Below are 21,195 nucleotides of genomic sequence, written 5' to 3'. Positions count from 1 at the left end.
GGTGCTGGGGCCTTGGCTAGGAAGGGAGACTGCAGGAGTGAGGCAGGGAGGGAGTGCAGTATGATACTGGTGGAGGAGAGGTGAGGAGACAGGCAGAGGAGGGAGAGGGCAGGGTTGAGTGCTGGGGTATAAATGGTGTGAAGGGGCAGAAGTGAATTGCAGTGGGGAAACAGAAGAGGAGGGGAAGGGAGGCAGACAGAGGAGAGGAGACAGCATGAGATGTAGGAGACTGGGAGAGAGGGATAGAGGTGGTAACAGGGGACAGAAAAAAGGAATAGGAAGACGAGGATTAATGAGGGATGTTGCCAGCCTGGCCATAGTGTGGATGGGGTAAATAGTGGTCGCAAAATGAGAGTAGGAGGAGGAGTGGTGGCTGAATAAGAGAGCAGTGAAGTTTGCAGAAATAAATTCAATGTTAAACTGTCGTTATTATCTACAGGTAACAGTAAATCAAATATTTGCTGATGTTAGTTGGAAAATTACACAGTGTTGGCAAACTGCAAGTCAGTGTTACTTCATTAAATATGCTTCTCAGTGACCCATTTGTTGTCCAGGTGTTTGCAGGGTCAGAGTAGAAGTTGCAATGCAGGTGTTTGTGCAGAAAGTGAATGTATAGTTTTCCAAATAAGTGAGGTTTGGAGAATATTAGGAGTAAACAAACATTTGTAGCTGCAGTCCAAGTATTGGGGGTTTGTGTTGTTTTTTTGTGTGTAATTGATGGTGCTTCCTTTCAGTTTCCGTCCAGTAGAAGTCCAGTAAAAGTCACAGATGAAACCCTTAGAAAGTTTCTCCCTTTGAAAGCTTTCACCCCATATATTATATTGGCATATAATTGCGGCAAAACTGAAGTTACTGAAATCCGGGACATACTAAACCCACATCATACCATGTAAGACTCGTACAGAACAGATACTACACACCATGTGTTCTTTATTGCATTTTTCAAACCAATACATTTGAATACAAAAATAAAACCTGATCATTGTTTGTCGCTTGCAATCTGTGAATATCAGTGATTTGTAGCGTGTGGTTGTGTGCGTGCGTGTGACTGAGAGACAACAGGTTGTATTTCATAATTTGCTAACTTCTGAATAGATATTTGTCCACATTTGATACTAATCTCCTGAAACTATCAAGTAGATCTATTAATGTATAGGAAGCGTGATCGTTTAGGTAGAACAGTAAGACAATCTGAATTAACAATATAGTGCAATGAGTGACTGGGTAATACAGAGTGGTGTTTTCTATTAACTAGTGCTTCCAAGGGTTTACTGTAAGTCACAGTAAAACATCATGACTTGTGTGTCTGTGTGTGTGGGGGGGGGGGGGGGGGGAGGTGCTGATTTGTGGGACCACCAGTATTGGGGAGTAGGAGCCAGTTGGCAGAACCTCTGGCTAGGTAAGGGTGTGGGAGGTGCAAAGAGAGCATGGTTGTCATGGGGAGTGCAGAAGCTTGTCTGTCATGCGTATGCAGTGAGCTGACCTGGTTGTCCTTACTGGGTAGTTCATAGACCCAGTTATCATGACAGGGGGCTGGTACCTGGATGTTGGGACTGGGGAGGGCACAGGCCCGGTTGTTGGGACTGGGGAGGATGGAGGCCTGGTTGTTGGGACTGGGGAGGGTGGACACCTGGTTGTTGGAACTGGGGAGGGCACAGACCTGGTTGTTCGGCCTGGGGAGGGTGGAGACCTGGTTATTGGGACTGGGGAGTGTGGAGACCCTGTTGTTGGGACTGGGGAGGATGGAGACCCAGTTGTTGGGACTGGGGAGGGTGGAGACCTGGTTGTTCGGCCTGGGGAGGGTGGAGACCTGGTTATTGGGACTGGGGAGTGTGGAGACCTGATTGTTGGGACTGGGGAGGGTGGAGACCTGGTTTTGGGGACTGGGGAGGGTGGAGATCTGGTTGTTGGGACTGGGGAGGGTGGGGACCTGATTGTTGGGACTGGGGAGGGTGGAGACCCGGTTGGTGGGACTGGGGAGGGTGGAGACCTGGTTGTTGGGACTGGGGAGGGTGGAGACCTGGTTTTGGGGACTGGGGAGGGTGGAGATCTGGTTGTTGGGACTGGGGAGGGTGGGGACGTGATTGTTGGGACTGGGGAGGGTGGAGACCCGGTTGGTGGGACTGGGGAGGGCGCAGACCCAGTTAGCCTGTTAAACAAATGGTCATACAGATATGTCCTTATACACCATTTCCCTTTTTGCTTCTTTTGGCACGGAATGATTGGCATGGCTAAGATGCTTCACCGCGAGTAGAGATTGGATGGATTCCCAATTTTTTTTTTTCTTCAAAAGAATTCATATAAAGTAGCATATTGTAAGAAAAATCGCAAGGTGTGGCTATGTTACAGATTAGATGGCACGCCTAATTTAGCCATACGGCTAAATTGGGGAAAGGTGTGTGTGGGCGCATCTGTATATGGTAGTGTTAACAAAAAAAAGTCCATGAATTTCACCCTATAACGTGGTCCTCCTTGTTGTCAGAACAGAGCAGTGATTTGTCAGTCAGAGCACAGCAACTTATTAGCACAATGTTATACCGCCTAAAGGGGATGACGTGTCACTGTGTGAGGATCTGGTAAATCCAGACTGGTATATATCACAGAGGACATCTAGCAATCATATGGTTGGTGTATTGGGGTATATGGCAAGATGTACTCAACGGGTAACGTTGCTAAAAACGAGAGTATGCAAGAGGCTTTATATAACAGCGTGGTGCCTATAGAAGATCCAGCTACTAATAACGCAGCACTAATCACTAGTTATTGGTGTTATAGAATGCATAGGAGTAACAAGCTGTGAGCCCAGCTACTACTGATCATATAGAGCACATATCCGGCAGTAATCTGCTGCACTGACATATTGTAAGGACCTCACTCAGCTTCCATGATCACATGTGGGTGTTCAGGAGAACTGGTTCCTTGTATAGCTTATTGTGAAGACCTATGCGTAAGTAGAACTCAGTGGCTTGGGTGCTTGTATTTGTCCCTAAAAAGGAGGACTGCCTTTATAGAGATGTGTATAGTTCTAGGTACTGATATAGGGAATTAAGGCATATAGCTACTGGTATAATTGATGGCCTAGCTATCCATACAGATGTGTGTAGAGGTCTCGGGACTGATACAGGGAACTTAATGGGGTCTAGAAAGTCATATAGGCACTGAAGGATATGTAGCCTTAGTAGCAGAGATGTGTAGATATACTAGGCAGTCTCAGTAAGCCCCGGCTTACGCAGACTGACCACGGTCTGCTGCCATCGTAAGTCACGACTGATGGTCACGTTGGTGATACCATGCTGCATCCTCAGGCGTGGCACTCAGATCGCAGATTCGTGCAGGAGGTGTCTATAGCCCACAGACGCCTCCTGCTGCATTTTTATTTTATTTGTACAGACTTGCACAGCCGCTACCCTGCAGCTGTGCAGTTCCATACAAATCGGAATCAGGCCCAGAGCTGCAAGGAACTCTTGAAATTGGTGTAGACTATTGAGAAGATCTAAAAAAAAATGTACAGAGCTGTGGGGAGTTCTAGCTGCAGGTATTGGTTGCTGATGAGGCGTGTCACGGACTTATGCATGGCTACCGGGAGGTCTATAACATGGTATGGTGTTCATGTGAGGTCCCTTTCCTTATAAGATGTAAGCTTGCGTATGTCCATTCTTGTTTCACCCTTCCCCTGGGTCCACTATACGGCACTGCGGACGGTTGTGGCGCCTTTGCCCAGTCTTGTTTGCTCTATACTGCACTGCGGATGGTTGTGGCGCCTTTACCCAGTCTTGTTTGCTCTATACTGCACTGCAGACGGTTGTGGCGCCTTTACCCAGTCTTGTTTGCTCTATACTGCACTGCGGATGGTTGTGGCACCTTTACCCAGTCTTGTTTTCTCTATACGGCACTGCGGATGGTTGTGGCGCCTTTACCCAGTCTAGTTTGCTCTATACGGCACTGCGGACGGTTGTGGCGCCTTTTTTAAGAGTCTTGTTTTCATTATATGGCACTGCGGACGTTTGTGGCGCCTCATAAAAAAAAAAAGCTACTAGTAATACCATTCTAACCAGTGAGAAAAGATCATGTAGGGATCCAGCTGTGGTTATAGAGCTGTGAGGTCTAGCTATTTATATTATATCATATAGAGATTATTATATAGTGGTAGTTTGCTATAAATACAGCGCTGTGAGTAGGTCTGGTTATATGTGCAGGCACTGAGGGGATCTAGCAGCGAGGATACCTCACACAACATATTACAAAGTGAGGTCACTCTAACAGTGACAAGTCTCCACTGTGTCTCTACAAAGCAATAGGGTAATGCACGCTCTATATATCTGAGCATAGTCTATAGTGAAAGTTCAACACGGTAAGTGTCCTGTCCCTGTCATCAATTTTTCTTAGCCTTGGGCACCAAAATTGCCAGCAGCCACCGTCTCCCGAAGACACTCGTCAAGTTCTCCGTCCAGTTGATGGTGCTGGTCTCCTCGGTGGGCTTCTTGTGGAAGCCTGGTCCCCTGGATATCAGTAGCAGCTGGTGGCAGCAGAAGGCAGCACAGGCCAAACCCACCCCTAACCAGAGGTAAAGCATCAGGACGGCCAACATCTCTGAGCTGAGAAGAGAACCTGTGGACGGAAAGCACAGAGAAACGTTGAAGAATGGGGGATTCTTAGGGCTACAGACAGGTGAGAGGTCAGCAGGAGAAGGTGAAGAGTGTAGGGACAGAATGAAGAGCAATGTCTACGGTAGAAGATGAAGGTCAGGTTTCGTATGAGACCAGGATTAGGAGATGACAGAACTGTGTAAAAGTAGCGTGGAAATTAGCTGTGGCAATGTAGGACAGAGACATGACAGACGGCAAATTTCTGGCCCAGATTTAACCTCTCCCATCCCGCTTCTATAAATAGGCTCTTGGCAGGGTCTGTATCATTTGTCATGTGGCAACAAAACTGGGGCAGCTTTAATCAATGTCATCGAGGCAAGAGACAATGTAACTGCTGCATATAGACTATGTACATGACGCATGCCCAGGTTTAGTACATGCTGCGTGATAGATCTACCTGTCTGCAGCTCACGGCAGGGGTTTCCGGGATGGTGGAAAAAGGCCCCTCAGCTATCACTTCAGCTGATAGGGCTTCCATCCCTGAATCTGCAGGATCTATGTAAATTAGGTAATACAAGTCTATGTAAATTAGATAATATGATTACATGTTCCTGCCATCTGGTCTTCTGTCACATTGTTACAGCCTCAACATCAATACGTCGACAAATAAATACAGCATAGGGGCTGGATCCAGAGCGAGTTGTGCAGGAAACAGCAAGTAACTGCACCTTGATAAGACCATGGTGCCCAGCGGGGGGGGGGCAACAGTGTGATGTACAGAGAGAGAGTCAGATTTGGGAGGGGCGTGTCCTAGCTCAAATCTATATAACAGTGTAACAATAAAACTGGCCAGCATGTGTGGGCTACATGCAAAAGCAGCCAGTACTTACCCTGCATGCAAACATAAATATACATTTGCACCTGTTGCACTGCAACGTGCATTATTCCAGGGGCAAAATGACGCTGGGTGCACACTACCCAATAAATGCAGCTTATCCAATAAATGCTCCCGTATGCACTAAGCAATTTCTTGCCAGTGTGTGCTTTGTTTTGCTGCCTACAATGAGATTTGGAGGTCGGGATTGATATAGCGCGTGCAGCACACGCTGTATCACGCCCCCTATCTGACCGTTGAAGGAGAGTTAGAAGCAATTTATCGGCTTCAAAAGTTCTAACGCTCCTGCATACACACTAGCCAATTATTGGGCCCATCAGCCAGTTATCAGCCGATTGGCCTGATAATTGGATAGTGTGTACCCGGCTTTACTCCTGTTTGTCAGAATAAGCCCCACAGTGTTCAGGGTAAATACCCGCAAAAAGTAGGGATTTCCCTGGTAGCAAATGCTCCTATCTATGCATATGTGTCCTCTTCTATCTGTATCACCCACCGAATAAACATTTCCACCAATGCTGCCCAAGGCATTCTCTTCTTGTCCATCTCAGTTATTGAACTTACTGAAGCATGCAACATAACATAGCGTAGTTGATAAGGAGATTCTCTCCCCCCCCCCCGCCCCACAGGCTAAGAGCAGCAGAGGTAAGTAATGTTTTGTGAATTCACAGACCCAACAGTATAAAATGCTGGACACTAGACAGAATATTTTTCTGAGGTCACACTGTCCTGAACGCTGACCTTATCCTCACCCCTGTCCTCTCAGCAATGCATGGCCCTAGGGGTAAATAGCAATACTGTGACCAGTAGCAAAGCATACGCGCTTCTTAAAGATACATATGTAGTGGTAGATGTTCCACACAGGGACACTTAAGGGGGAATTCAAAATGTTTGAAAAGTCAGTTGGGTGTCTGTTTTTTCCTATCTAATAGACAGGAAAAAAAAACAGACACCCAACCGACTTTTCAAACATTTGAATTCCCCTCTAAAGGTGGGTACACACTATTAGATATATCTGCAGATCAATTGAAATATTCAATTACAGCGGAAGGAAATAAAGTACCAGCCAACCAGCTCATAACTGTCATTTTTTTAAACCCAGCCTGTGACATGGTAGTTAAGAGCTGATTGGCTGGTACTTCATCTCCGTCTACTTTATCTCCATCCAAGTCTTAGTAAATAGACCTCTAAGTCTACACTGCACCTCAACCCTAAATCTTTACTGTATGTCTCAATAATGTCCCCATTGTTTTAGCAGCCAACAGATTCCATTGTGAGGGGTGAATCCTGGGCGTATGGAATTCTAAGTGTCCCTGTGTGGAACATCTACCACTACATATGTATCTTTAAGAACCGTGTACGTTTTGCTACTGGTCACATTGTTTCAATGCTCTAGAACATGGAAACGTGCATAAGAGACATCATGCATCTCCCAAGCCCAGAATATTTATCTAGATTTTGTGGACAAACATCTGAAAGCCGGATGTAGCTCAGCGACTGGTGGCCCTGTTTTAGGACTTTAATAGCAATAAATAAAAGGCTGACCTGAGAAGAAGCGTGTGACAGAGAGAGGCAGCAACCGGAGGAAAGTCAAAGGATCGGCGAAAGAGAAGGAGAAACTCTTTGAAATGTATCCCACTCCTGACACCAATGCGTGGAAACAACTGCAGGAGGCATGTAGGCAGAACAAGACAAAGCTGCGCAGATTGCTCCGGCTGATGCAGGTCCCAGTGAAGAAGCAGTGGTGCTCTTGGTCCCACAACACTCGGACACATATCTGGCAAAATGGTTTATCAGTCATCGCAGCACTGGCACCCACCACGTTGGCGGCAGGACTGTTCCAGATGACCAGGAAGTAATTCCCTATGACATTGACCAGAAAGAAGAAGAACAGAGAACTGTGCAGAAGGCCAGAGAGAGGCAGCGAGTGGTCGTCACACATGCCGGGGAGGAAGAAGAACAGCTGGAGGCAGAAAGTGACTGCAAGGAGGCAGAGGAAGTAAAAAGGGGCCATAAGGTTCAGTAGCTGTAGGACCACCATCCTGGGACCTTCTGCCGTCTCTGCATGGCCGGTAGTCTGCCCAGAGATGATGGTTGGTGTTTGTGGTGCATTAGTCCCAAAGTTGTTACCAGAAGATCAGCGTTCCTAAACAGTGAGGGTAGAGGGAGATTGCAAATTATTATATTTATAAATCTAACATTTACATATTGCAAGGTATGTATTCCGCACAGGGGAGTATTAAGAGAGAAGAGGACCTGTGTGCAGTCTTCAGGCCCCCTCCTCACTCACAGGCAGTGACAGCGACTCTGAGCACTAGGTGGTGCCCAGGTCTCCAGGAAAATGGCGCATCTGCGATTTTCCTGGCGATTTTCCCTACTGTGCATGCAGAAGTGCAGGGAAAATGGCCCCCGCATCTTTCTCCCCGAGACCTGAACACCAACCGAGTGCTTGGAGTCACTGCCGCTGCCGCTGGACTCCGGAGGGGTAAGTATTGAAAAATGGGTGCAGAGTGTATGGTGTGGGCCCTTTGGACCCAGGGGCCTTTGTGCTCTGCCAGGGAGGGTTAAGGTTAGGGCGGTAGGGTTAAAATACTTACCCAACCCCTGTCAGGATTCTAAGCATCACAATGCCGCGGTCTGTATTATGACCGCCAGCATCTCAAACGCCGACACATCAGCCCCAACCCATTTCAAGTACAGGTTGAGTCTTCTATATCCAACAGTATACATAGGGGGAGATTCAAATGTTTGAAAAGTCAGTTGGAAGTCTGTTTTTTTCCTGTCTATTAGATAGGAAAAAAACAGACTCCTAAGTTACTTTTCAAACATTTGAATCTCCCCCATAATGTTCTGTTTGTGACTTTGATAGTGATACCTGATGGTTCAGTGAACACACACTTTGTGTAACACACAAAATTATTACAAATATTGTATAAAATGACCTTCAGGCTGTGTGTATTAAGTGTGTATGAAACGTAAATGTATTGTGTGTCTAGACGTGGGCCCCATCCCCAAGATATCTCATTATGGTATGCAGATATTCCAAAGTACGGATATCCAAAATACTTCTGTCCCGGGCATTTGGGATATGGGAGACTCTACCTGTAGATGAAGCTTTACATGCCTATACGTATTTCTGTACAGACATAGGGCCTGTTTCAGATCCGATCGCAGCAGCAAATTTTTTAGCTAATGGGCAAAACCATGGGGGTCATTCCGAGTTGTTCGCTCGTTGCTGATTTTCGCTATACTGCGATTAGTCGCTTACTGCGCATGCGCAAGGTTCGCAGAGCGCATGCGCTTAGTTATTTTACACAAAATTTAGGTATTTTACTCACGGCATAACGAGGATTTTTCTTCGTTCTGGTGATCGTACTGTGATTGACAGGAAGTGGGTTTTTCTGGGCGGAAACTGGCCGTTTTCTGGGTGTGTGCGAAAAAACGCTGGCGTTTCTGGGAAAAACGCGGGAGTGTCTGAAGAAACGGGGGAGTGTCTGGGCGAACGCTGGATGTGTTTGTGACGTCAAACCAGGAACGAAACTGACTGAACTGATCGCAGTGTAGGAGTAAGTCTGGAGCTACTCAGAAACTGCTAAGAAATTTCTATTCGCAATTCTGCTAATCTTTCGTTCGCAATTCTACTAAGCAAAGATACACTCAGTGGCGTAACTACTGCCCCCGCAGCCCTCGCGGTGGCTTGGGGGCGAGGGGCTGCGGGGGCGCCGCCACTGATTTAGAGCAGATTGACATGCGGACGAACGTCCGCATGTCAATCTGTTGTCACTAGCCCCCCGCTTTGAAGTAGGGACACGGAGGGCACAGCGTGCGCCTCTCCTGTGTCCCTCTGAGTCTCCGGCGTGTCGGGGGGGCGTGTCCTATGAAAAGGGGGCGTGGCTTCGCGGAGGACCCGCTATCGCGGGCCACGCCCCCGTTTCGTCACTGAGGGGGCATGCCCAGCGCTCTGTGAGCTGCTGGCATGCCCTCTCTCCCACTGTCTGCGCTGAATAGACGCTGTGCGCATGCGCACAGCGTCTATTCACTACTGCTCTGCTATGCAGAGCAGTGACTGTAGGAGCCTCCCAACTGCCCCCCCCATCGCGGGACACTGCGGGAGGTATGCATATATGGCACTGGGGGGGCACTGAGGGGGCATATATGGAACAGGGGGGGGGGCACTGAGGGGGCATATATGGCCTGAGGGGGCATATATGGCACTGGGGTGGCACTGAGGGGCATATATGGCACTGAGGGGGCATATATGGCACTGGGGGCACTGAGGGGTCATATATGGCACTGGGGGGGCACAGAGGGGTCATATATGGCACTGAGGGGGCATATATGGCACTGCGGGGGGCACTGAGGGGGCATATATGGCACTAAGGGGGCATATATGGCACTGGGGGGCACTGAGGGCATATATGGCACTGGGGGGCACTGAGGGGGCATAGATGGCACTGGGGGGCACTGAGGGGGCATATATGGCACTGGGGAGGCACTGAGGGGGCATATATGGCACTGAGGGGGCATATATGGCACTGGTGGGGCACTGAGGGGGCATATATGGCACTGGGGGGGCACTGAGGGGGCATATATGGCACTGGGGGGTACTGAGGGGGCATATATGGCACTGAGGGGGCATATATGGCACTGGGGAGGCACTGAAAGGGGCATATATGGCACTGAGGGGGCATATATGGCACTGTATGTGTACCTGGCACATGGGGGGCTATATTTGGCACTGGGGGCACGTGAGCACCTGGCATTGTGGGGGAATATCTGGCACTGGGGGCATATGTGGCACTGGGGGGAGAGGCTATATTTGGCACTGGGGGCATGTGAGTACCTGGCACCGTGGGGGAATATCTGGCACTGAGGACATATGTGGCACTGGGAGCACAGCCCTAGCAACAAGCACTACCCCCTAGCAATGAGCATGACACCCAGTGCATGAAACCTCTGGCAACGAGCATGACACCGAGTGCATGAAACACCTGGCAACGAGCATGACACCCTGAGCATGAAAACCCCTGGCACCGTGCATGGAACCAAGAGCATGAAACCCCTGGCAACGAGCAGGTAATTTAAAAGTAATTAGAAGCCTTAATGTAGGACTTAATGTGTAATGGGCATTACGGTGTGTGGCATAATGTATCACGGACATTGCGGTGTGTGTCAGAATGTGTCACAGGCATTACGGTGTGTGGCAAACTATATCACTGGCATTGTGGTATGTGGTATAATGTCTCAGGGGCATTGCAGTGTGGCATAGGGTATAACGGGCATTGCGGTATGTGTCACAGGCATTACGGTGTATGGTATACTAGATCACGGGCATTGTGGTATGTGGTATAATGTCTCAGGGTCATTGCAGTGTGTGGCATAATGTATAATGGGCATTGCGGTGTGTGGCATAATGTGTCAGGCATTACGGTGTCTGTATACTATATCACGGGCATTGTGGTATGTGGTATAATGTCTCAGGGTCATTGCAGTGTGGCATAATGTATAACGGGCATTGCGGTGTGTGTCATAATGTATCACGGACATTGCGGTGTGTGGTATACTATATCATGGGCATTGTGGTATGTGGTATAATGTTTCAGGTTCATTGCAGTGTGTGTCATAATGTATCACGGACATTGCGGTGTGTGTCATAATGTATCACGGACATTGCGGTGTGTGGTATACTATATCATGGGCATTGTGGTATGTGCTATAATGTATCAGGGGCATTGCAGTGTGTAGCATAATGTATAACGGGCATTGCGATTCCTGTCATAATGTGTCACAGACATTACGGTGTGTGGCATAATGTGTCGGGGGCATTACGGTGTGTGCATATTGTGTCATGTGCATTATTGTGTGTGGCATAATGTCTGAGGGCCTTTGCAGTATGTGGCATAATGTATACTGGGCATTACTATAAGGAGGAAAAATGACAAATAATGGAAGGGGCATGAATCAGGATTATTTTTCTTTCCTGTGGTGGCTAACGTCTGGGCGTGCAGGTTGCAAAACTGGGGTATAAGGTAGTCTATTCCTGCAGTGCCACGCCTCTTTATGCGAAGCCGCGCCCATTTAAACAAAACCACGCCCCTTTTTGGCGCCGCGCGCCTTCGGCGCGCACATGTTTGTCCCTTTCCTAGTGCCAATTGTGGGGGGGGGGGGGGGGGGGCGCCAAAGAATTTTTTGGCTTGGGGGAGAAAAATTTCTAGTTACGCCACTGGATACACTCCCAGAGGGCGGCGGCTTAGCGTGTGCAATGCTGCTAAAAGCAGCTAGCGAGCGAACAACTCTGAATGACCCCCCCATGTGCACTGCAGGGGGGGCAGATGTAACGTGCAGAGAGAGTTAGATTTGGGTGGGGTATATTGTTTCTGTGCAGGGTAAATACTGGCTGCTTTATTTTTACACTGTAATTTAGATTTCAGTTTGAACACACCCCACCCAAATCTAACTCTCTCTGCACATGTTACATCTGCCCCCCTGCACTGCACATGGGGGGTAATTCCAAGTTGATCGCAGCAACAAATTTGTTAGCAGTTGGGCAAAACCATGCTGCACTGCAGGTGGAGCAGATGTAACATGTGCAGAGATAGATAGATTTGGGTGGGGTGTGTTCAAAATGAAATCTAAATTTCAGTGTAAAAATAAAGCAACCAGCACAGAAACAAAATAACCCTGCACAGAAACATAATAACCCACCTAAATCTAACTCTCTCTGCACATGTTACATCTGCCCCCCTGCAGTGCACATGGTTTTGCCCAATTGCTAACAAATTTGTTGCTGCGATCAACTTGGAATTACCCCCATGGTTTTGCACATCTGCTAACAAATTTGCTGCTACGATCAGGTCTGAATTAGGCCCATAGGGGGTCATTCCGACCCGTTCGCACGCTGCTTTTTTTCACAGCCGTGCGAATGGGTCCGGAATGCGCATGCGCAGCGGCTGCAATGCGCAGGCGCGTCGCTGCCCGGTGACGGGGGATGCCGGGCAGCTGCTGAATTAAAGAAGAAAACGATCGCTTCCGTGATCGCACCGTGATTGACAGGAGGAAGGCTTTCTGGGGTGTCAACTGACCCTTTTCGGGGAGTGTAGATCCAAAACGCAGGCGTGTCGAGGCGTTTGGTGGGCGGACGTCTGACGTCAATTCCGGGACTGAAGTCATCGCAGTGGGTAAGTAAGTCCAGACCTACTTAGAAACTGCACAAAATGTTTTTTTTTGCATAGCTCGGCTGCACAAGCGATCGCAGCCCTGCTATGCAAAAAAACACTCCCCCATAGGCGGCGTCTAGTTGATCGCACGGGCTGCAAAAAGTTGCAGCGTGCGATCAACTCGGAATGACCCCCATAGAGCAGTCTGGTTACAAATGGCTAATCCAATGCTCTCTATTACCAAATTAATGAAAAATAACTGAGGAGTTTGCCTGATTGCAGAGGTTTCTTTGGTGTCTGTTTGCTGTACAGCGTGCAGTGCTGGCTACTTCTATATATAACTAAATGCAGACATTCCACTTATACTTCTATTATCAGTGTGTGTTCCCTGGCTGTTACTCATTGCTCAGTGGCTATAGAGAGACTGAACTTAGGACAGTTTGTCAGAATCCAGTGTTTATACAGTAGATAGGCGCGTGTACAGGTTCTGTGATTCTGACACTAGAGTCTGGAGATACCACAGAGGGAATGGACACACTAACTTAGGACATACTGTACTTGCTGGCTTTTATAAAGTAGGGATGGCTATCGGTGGGTTATCCATCGATGGTCACCATCGAATATACCATTGATGGATAACCTCGATGGTGTGAAACCATCTGGAAGGGATCCTACGATGATTTTACAGAGTACAATTAAATGTGGGCCAATCAGAGCCCAGGGGCGTGGCTTCACAGGTGTCAGGGGGTGGGGCTAAGTTCCATGTCCTGACACTTTGAGGGATGAAAAAATAAAAATATTCGGTAGCACTGAACCATCGATGGCGGGAATCCATCCGGTTCTCCCCCATCGATGGTAAAAGTATTCAACATCGGTCACAGACCATCAATGATTTTGAATCATCGATGGTCAATGGCCATCCCTATTATAAAGCCAACTCTGGATAGGCACACCCGCGGTGAGGGGCTGTGGTGCCATAATCATGTTCTAAGCCGCGATTTGTGGTTTAGGGTTAGGCTGCAGGGAAGGGAGGGTTAGGGTTAGGCTGCAGGGAAGGGGGGGGGGGTTAGGGTTAGGCTGCAGGGAAGGGGGGGGGTTAGGGTTAGGCTGCAGGGACGGGGGGGTTAGGGTTAGGCTGCAGGGACGGGGGGGTTAGGGTTAGGCTGCAGGGAAGGGGGGGTTGGGTTAGGCTGCAGGGAAGGGGGAATTAGGGTTAGGCTGCAGGGAAGGGGGGTTAGGGTAAGGCTGCAGGGAAGGGGGGGTTAGGGTTAGGCTGCAGGGAAGGGGGGGTTATGGTTAGGCTGCAGGGAAGGGGGTGTTACGGTTAGGCTGCAGGGAAGGGGGGTTACGGTTAAATTGCAGGGAAGGGGGAATTAGGGTTAAGTTGCAGGGAAGGGGGGGTTAGGGTTAGGCTGCAGGGAAGGGGGGGGGGGGGGCGGTTTGGGTTAGGCTGCAGGGAAGGGGGGGGGTAGGGTTAGGCTGCAGGGAAGGGGGAATTAGGGTTAGGCTGCAGGGAAGGGGGGGTTAGGGTTAGGCTGCAGGGAAGGGGGGGGTAGGGTTAGGCTGCAGGGAAGGGGGGGTAGGGTTAGGCTGCAGGGAAGGGGGACTTAGGGTTAAGTTGCAGGGAAGAGGGGGTTAGGGTTAGGCTGCAGGGAAGGGGGGGGTTAGGGTTAGGCTGCAGGGAAGGGGGGGGGGGTAGGGTTAGGCTGCAGGGAAGGGGGAATTATGGTTAGGCTGCAGGGAAGGGGGGGTTAGGGTTAGGCTGCAGGGAAGGGGGGTTAGGGTTAGGCTGCAGGAAGGGGGGGTAGGGTTAGGCTGCAGGCAAGGGGGGGGTAGGGTTAGGCTGCAGGGAAGGGGGAATTAGGGTTAAGTTGCAGGGAAGGGGGGGTTAGGGTTAGGCTGCAGGGAAGGGGGGGTAGGGTTAGGCTGCAGGGAAGGGGGTTACGGTTAAGTTGCAGGGAAGGGGGACTTAGGGTTAAGTTGCAGGGAAGAGGGGGTTAGGGTTAGGCTGCAGGGAAGGGGGGGGGTTAGGGTTAGGCTGCAGGGAAGGGGGGGGGGTAGGGTTAGGCTGCAGGGAAGGGGGAATTATGGTTAGGCTGCAGGGAAGGGGGGGTTAGGGTTAGGCTGCAGGGAAGGGGGGTTAGGGTTAGGCTGCAGGAAGGGAGGGTAGGGTTAGGCTGCAGGCAAGGGGGGGGGGGTAGGGTTAGGCTGCAGGGAAGGGGGAATTAGGGTTAAGTTGCAGGGAAGGGGGGGTTAGGGTTAGGCTGCAGGGAAGGGGGGGGGGGTTAGGGTTAGGCTGCAGGGAAGGGGGGGGTAGGGTTAGGCTGCAGGGAAGGGGGAATTATGGTTAGGCTGCAGGGAAGGGGGGGTTAGGGTTAGGCTGCAGGGAAGGGGGGGTTAGGGTTAGGCTGCAGGGAAGGGGGGGTAGGGTTAGGCTGCAGGGAAAGGGGAATTATGGTTAGACTGCAGGGAAGGGGGGGTTAGGCACTAAGGGGGGAGTTTAGGGTTAGACTGCGGTAAGTGAGGGTAAGGGGGGTAGAATACTTACCTCACCCCTGTCATTATTAGGTTAGGGCATCCCGTCTGCCGGTCACACATACATATACAGTACTGGTGGTGACCTGCATGCATTTTGTGTTGTGCACACCTCTGCATTTGGGAGTAAATCCGCTACCTAATTCCATCCAGTGCGCACATAACACAGTATCAGGCCTGGGGAGACTAGCTGTACCCTGACCCTAGTAGTGTAATGGGTATCATAGAAAATGCTGCTGGTTCTTTACTTTCCAGCTGAATAAGTAAAAGCTTTAACACTGACACTGGAAAAGTCCAACACAAATGCAGGAAAGGAGGCATCTGTGAGGGGGGCAAGTTTCTTGCATTTGCAGAAGCCGGGCTGAGTAGGGGTGCTATTCACTAAGGGTCTATTTCAGAGATGTACCCAAACCCCATGGTTTACATACATCTCCGAAGGTTTTTGTACCGCACACTGTGATAGCGGCCACAGAGCCCCCTAATCTGCAGTATGATTCACATGCTATAGTCATGTGAGGGAAATGGGCAACAATGGCCAGTGTTGCAGCATATGGGCATGTCGCCCCCCCATGTTCTGGGCATGAAAACACTGGCCATTCTGAGTAATCTGGGTACAGACTTGTCCAATCTTCAGGAGACCCGACTCCCACCTGACCAGTTTATCCGACATTGGACGAGTGTGTACCCTCCACTGACCGACCAGTACACCCCATCCTGGTTGCCTGTCGGGTCTCCTGGTTTTTATTAAATATGCTTAAAAACCTGGAGACCCGACGGCCGAGCATCCGACCAATATACTAGTGTGTAGGCTGCTGAGACTTGAGCATGTGACCAATCTCTGGTCCCGGCAGCCCAGCACGCCATGACATCAGCGATGCTGCGGGACCCGAAGTGACATGGCGGTGGGGCGCCATCCACCCTCCAGCTGATAACGCCAGCACCCCCCCCCCCCCCCCATCCCTAGGTGAAGATCAAAGAAGATACTTCTGCTGCAAGCTCTGGGAACCCCCACCCATCGCTACCAGGGGTGCAGAGCATAGCCCTGGCCTTTCAGCCCTGGACTGGTTGTTGCTTGGGAAGGGGAACCCTAGTCTATTATTTTGGGGTCCCCACTTTCTGAGGAATTCCAATGCTGGGGCTTGTTAATATGATGGCATATTATATAACAGTCTGATCTGCAGAGGATTGGACAAGTGTGGACCCGGGGGTCACTCAGATGTACGATGTTCGCACTGGTCCCACTGACCAGGATGCGAGATTCTAGCATGTCCGCTGTGCTGGTCCTTTCTCACCCGGCAGCATCAGTATATTTTCCCACAGCAGCTGCCTCCTAAGATGCAGCTACCATTCCTTCGGCGTCCAGCTCTAAATCTGGTCCTGAGTACGGATTAAGAGTAAACCTTACTGTGCACCCACATGCACAAACATGGATTTTGGTTTTCAGGACAATAATATTTAAAGGTCACCAGCTCCGCGGTCATTATTTCCTGCCCTTCTGTGCATAGTGGCACAGTGGGCATTATGCTGTATGCAGAAAGAACCAGGTTCCTCAAGCCAGTACAGTAGTTGCGGATTGAAGCTGGCCGGATTGAAATCTCCAGTCTGGCATCCTTTGTGGCATAATGTCCCAGAATAAAATGTTCTCTCCCAGGGGAACAGGTCTCTAGGTGGACACATTTCGGGGCTGATTCTGCGTTAGCCTGATTTACTACCTTATGCTCCGTTCAGCTACCGTGGGAGGAACATGCATGTGCAAGCAGAAACCCGGTCTGCCCACTGATGTTACACCGGCAGCTGCAACTGTCACCACTAGTACCACCCTGGGTTCGGTATGAATGACCGCCGGATGCTGGCATCCCGATGTATGTCCCGACAGGGTGATTTTTACTAATCTAACCCCTGTCCCCTATCCCCTAACCCTTCCTTCCCGCTGCCTAACTCTAACCTCCCCCCTTAGTGCCTATCCCTAACCTCCCCCCTTAGTGCCTTTCCCTAACCCCCCTTGTCCGCAGCCTAACCCTAACCTCCCACCCCCTCGCAGCCTAACCCTAACTCCCCCGTGGGCGCCTATACCCAACTCCCCACCCCCCCTAATGAGAGCGATGCCGGTATGGTCAGGATCCCGGCTGTTGGGAGATCCAGCGTCGGTATCTTGACCCTGTCGGAATTCCCATGTCGGGATTGTGACGGGTGACGGTGTTTCTGGCGTTGTTATTTTGGTGCCCAGATTCCCCACAGCCGGGATATTAACCGCATCCCATCACACTTGCACCAGCTCCACGCTACAGTAGGTGCAGGAGTTTGGGGTGACACTGCCTTCCCTGGTGGCATGAATGAGAATAATTTGACATCGATGGGGGAGAACCAGATGGTTTCTCTCCATCGATGGCACACGGTGGCGGGACGCGGAGCGTAGCTCTGCCCAACGACACCCGTAAAGCCCCACACCCACTTTCTGAGTGACCCACAAGCCAGTTGGTGAAAGAACAGGGATGACCGTCAACTGGTGAAACCATCAATGGTCATCCTTTGTATAGTCAGCAACCATCGATGGTAGCCATTGATGGTAACCACACCAATAGCCATCCCTAAATGAGTATTGCACTGAGCGTTTGATACATGGCCACATATCAGGGCAGTTATGTTCCCTGTGTTACGGACCTGCGTTCTGTGGATAATCAGGCCTGTTTCCCAGTATCGGACAAGAACACCACATACTATTGTCAGAGCTGGCACTTGTACTAATGCATTCACCCATACTAGTGCCTCCGCTGGGGATACTTGTTCTTGTGACATATCGTTCTGTTCCGGGGTCCACCGTCCAACCAAAAAGAAAGGAGCAATATGTACTTTCCTATATTCATTTTTTTTTTTTAAAGTAGATTAGAATGAGAGATGTTAGATAAACACCTGACAGTATATTTTCTATAGGAGGATGCAATCCAGGCGTTGTAACACAGCAGTGTCGGATGTAACACACCTGGGTACACTGCACAGCACACAGCCACATTCTGTAGACACTGCACTGCATGCACTTTGTCTATCACTCTTTGTACTTGTCTGCACACTGCACACATCCCTCTATGTGTTCTCACACTACACATACACTCACACTGAGTATGGCACATGCCGTGATGGATGTACTGTCCCATGAGAGATCACACACCGGTACCTTGGCATGCATGAGCCCCGCTCCCCCCCCCCCCCCTGTCTGTGTCCCACTGACCTTGGGCAGGATGCGAGATTCCAGCCTGTCGACTGTGCTGGTCCTGTCTCCTCCTGAGGTGGCATCTTCTATAACATCTAACTCACCGACCACACTCCTCCCCCTCTACCCAGATACCTGCCCTCCTCCTCCTCCTCTGCATCACTCACCCTAATCATCAGCAGCAGGCGGCAGTGGTGTCTCCCGCTCTCTCTGTGCTGAGGATTAACCTTCACATCCCCTTCATAACTGTGACTTCCACACATCATGTCTTAGTATTGTGTGTATCTCTTTTATACAGCAGTGCGGGCCTTAATAACCTGCGTAATGAATGTGTGCACTGCTGGGCACTGTCGTATAGGTTCTCTGGTAGTTGTAGTCCAATTTCTTATATGTGAGCAGCCAGAAGGCGGTGGGGCATTGCTGTGTATAGATATTGCCCCAGTCATTTTAATGCCTATGGGGTTTATTTACTAAGCCTTCGAAAGAGAGTAGCAGCAGGGGTGATAAATGAGACATTGGTGCGAGATGAACCTGTCATGTGAATTTACAATCTAGATGTAGGGGTGTGGGATATTAGGAGCAGGTGGTGGGACTGTGGACAGCGGTCCATGTGGAATACTGATTAGGAGGGTACTAATCAGTCAGCAGAGTAGCAGCAGGGGTGGTAAATGAGACATTGGTGCGAGATTAACCTGCCCGGGTGAGCTTGCAATCTAGATGTAGAGGTGTGGGATATTAGGAGGAGGTGGTGGGACTGTGGACAGCGGTCCATGTGGGATACTGAGGAGAAGGGTACTAATCAGTCAGCAGAGTAGCAGCAGGGGTGGTAAATTAGACATTGGTGCGAGATTAACCTGCCCGGGTGAGCTTGCAATCTAAATGTATAGGTGAGGGATATTAGGAGGAGGTGGTGGGACTGTGGACAGCGGTCTATGTGGAATACTGAGGAGAAGGGTACTAATCAGTCAGCAGAGTAGCAGCAGTGGTGGTAAATGAGACATTGGGGGTAGATGACCCTGTCAGGGGGAGTTTATAATCTAGATGTAGGGGTGTGCAACATAGTTATAATATAATAGGTCAACAGTCAAAAGGTCAACACCGAATGTTTGACATGCACAAGGTCGACATGGTCAAAAGGTTGACAGGTTCAAAAGGTCAACACAGAAACGGTCGACACATGAAAAGGTCAACATGAGTATTTAATTTTTTTGTGTCAAAGTTTACCTTACGCCACGTGAAACCACAATTAGTGTACCGCATCCCCTCGCATGACTTCGGGCAAGGTGCCTTGCTCCTTTACCACTGCGCTTGGCACAGGATACATTTCCCAATTTTGTCCACGTGGATGGTAAAGTATAAAAAAGTTTTTTGAAAAAGTATGTGAACCATATGCTGTGTTGCCTATTGTCATGTCGACCATTTAAACCTGCCGACCTTTTGACCATGACAACCAAATGCATGTCAACCATTTGGTGTCAACCTATTGACTGTCGACCTATCATCCGGATACCGTGAGACATTAGGAGGTGGTGGAACAAGCGGCCAGCGGTCCATATGGAATACTGTGGATGAGGAGGAGGAGGGTGCTAATCAGTCAGTAGAGTAGCAGCATGAGTGGTAAATGAGACATTGGGGCTAATCTAGATGATTAAAGGCACTGTGCTAGTTCCTGGCTCTGGGCAGTGAGTGATTACAGGCACTGTGCTAGTTCCTGGCTCTGGGCAGGGGGTGATAACAGGCACTGTGCTAGTTCCTGCCTTGGGGCAGTTGGTGATTACAGGCACTGTGATAGTTCCTGGCTCTGGACAGTGGGTGATTACAGGCACTGTGCTAGTTCCTGGCTCTGAGCAGTGAGTGATTACAGGCACTGTGCTAGTTCCTGGCTCTGGGCAGTGAGTGATTACAGGCACTGTGCTAGTTCCTGGCACTGGACAGTTGGTGATTACAGGCACTGTGCTAGTTCCTGGCTCTGGACAGTTGGTGATTACAGGCACTGTGCTAGTTCCTGGCTCTGGGCAGGGGGTGATTACAGGCACTGTGCTAGCTCCTGCCTTGGGGCAGTTGGTGATTACAGGCACTGTGCTAGTTCCTGCCTCAGGGCAGTGGGGTGATTACAGGCACTGTGCTAGTTCCTGGCTTTGGGCAGTGGGTGATTACAGGCACTGTGCTAGTTCCTGGCTCTGGGCAGTGGGTGATTACAGGCACTGTGCTAGTTCCTGGCTCTGGGCAGTGGGGTGATTACAGGCACTGTGCTAGTTCCTGGCTCTGGGTAGTGGGTGATTACAGGCTCTGTGGTAGTTCCTGGCTCCGGGCAGCTGGTGATTAGAGGCACTGTGCTAGTCCCTGGCTCTGGGCAGTGGGTGATTACAGGCACTGTGCTAGTCCCTGGCTCTGGGCAGTGGGTGATTACAGGCACTGTGCTAGTTCCTGGCTCTGGGCAGTGGGTGATTACAGGCACTGTGCTAGTCCCTGGCTCTGGGCAGTGGGTGATTACAGGCACTATGATAGTTCCTGGCTCTGGGCAGTGGGTGATTACAGGCACTGTGCTAGTTCCTGGCTCTGGGCAGCGGGTGATTACAGGCGCTGTGCTAGTTCCTGGCTCTGGGCAGTGAGTGATTACAGGCACTGTGCTAGTTCCTGGCTCTGGACAGTTGGTGATTACAGGCGCTGTGCTAGTTCCTGGCTCTGGGCAGTGAGTGATTACAGGCACTGTGCTAGTTCCTGGCTCTGGACAGTTGGTGATTACAGGCACTGTGCTAGCTCCTGCCTTGGGGCAGTTGGTGATTACAGGCACTGTGCTAGTTCCTGCCTCAGGGC

The 21,195-nt window shown here is 50.1% G+C and overlaps 1 protein-coding gene across 2 annotated transcripts; it reads right to left on the bottom strand.

Moving 5' to 3' along the window:
- Positions 1–910: 910 nt before the first annotated feature.
- On the bottom strand, positions 911–18,619 carry ZDHHC22 (zinc finger DHHC-type palmitoyltransferase 22). 2 transcript variants are annotated; one of them, XM_063948252.1, is made up of 3 exons: positions 18,546–18,619; positions 7,024–7,624; positions 911–4,608 (listed from the first exon to the last, which is right to left on the bottom strand). In XM_063948252.1, exons 2-3 carry the CDS (start codon positions 7,517–7,519, stop codon positions 4,373–4,375), a joined length of 732 nt encoding a protein of 243 aa, XP_063804322.1. In that variant the 5' UTR covers positions 7,520–7,624; positions 18,546–18,619; the 3' UTR covers positions 911–4,372. The 2 variants fall into 2 exon arrangements, with proteins under 2 accessions (XP_063804322.1, XP_063804321.1); XM_063948251.1 differs by lacking the exon at positions 18,546–18,619 and adding an exon at positions 18,397–18,519.
- Positions 18,620–21,195: the final 2,576 nt, after the last annotated feature.

The sequence above is a fragment of the Pseudophryne corroboree genome, chromosome 12 (assembly GCF_028390025.1).
Source record: "Pseudophryne corroboree isolate aPseCor3 chromosome 12, aPseCor3.hap2, whole genome shotgun sequence".
Lineage (NCBI taxonomy): Eukaryota > Metazoa > Chordata > Amphibia > Anura > Myobatrachidae > Pseudophryne > Pseudophryne corroboree.
Note: the sequence above shows the minus strand (reverse complement) of the source record. Positions and strands in the feature narration are given on the sequence as shown.

Bases quoted from the DNA above. Each gene is read 5' to 3' on its own strand.
- ZDHHC22 (XM_063948252.1), bottom strand. From the start codon at position 7,519: ATGGTGGTCCTACAGCTACTGAACCTTATGGCCCCTTTTTACTTCCTC. The intron at 4,609-7,023 runs GTCAGCCTTTTA...TTCCGTCCACAG, and splicing joins TGTCACACGCTTCTTCTCAG to GTTCTCTTCTCAGCTCAGAG.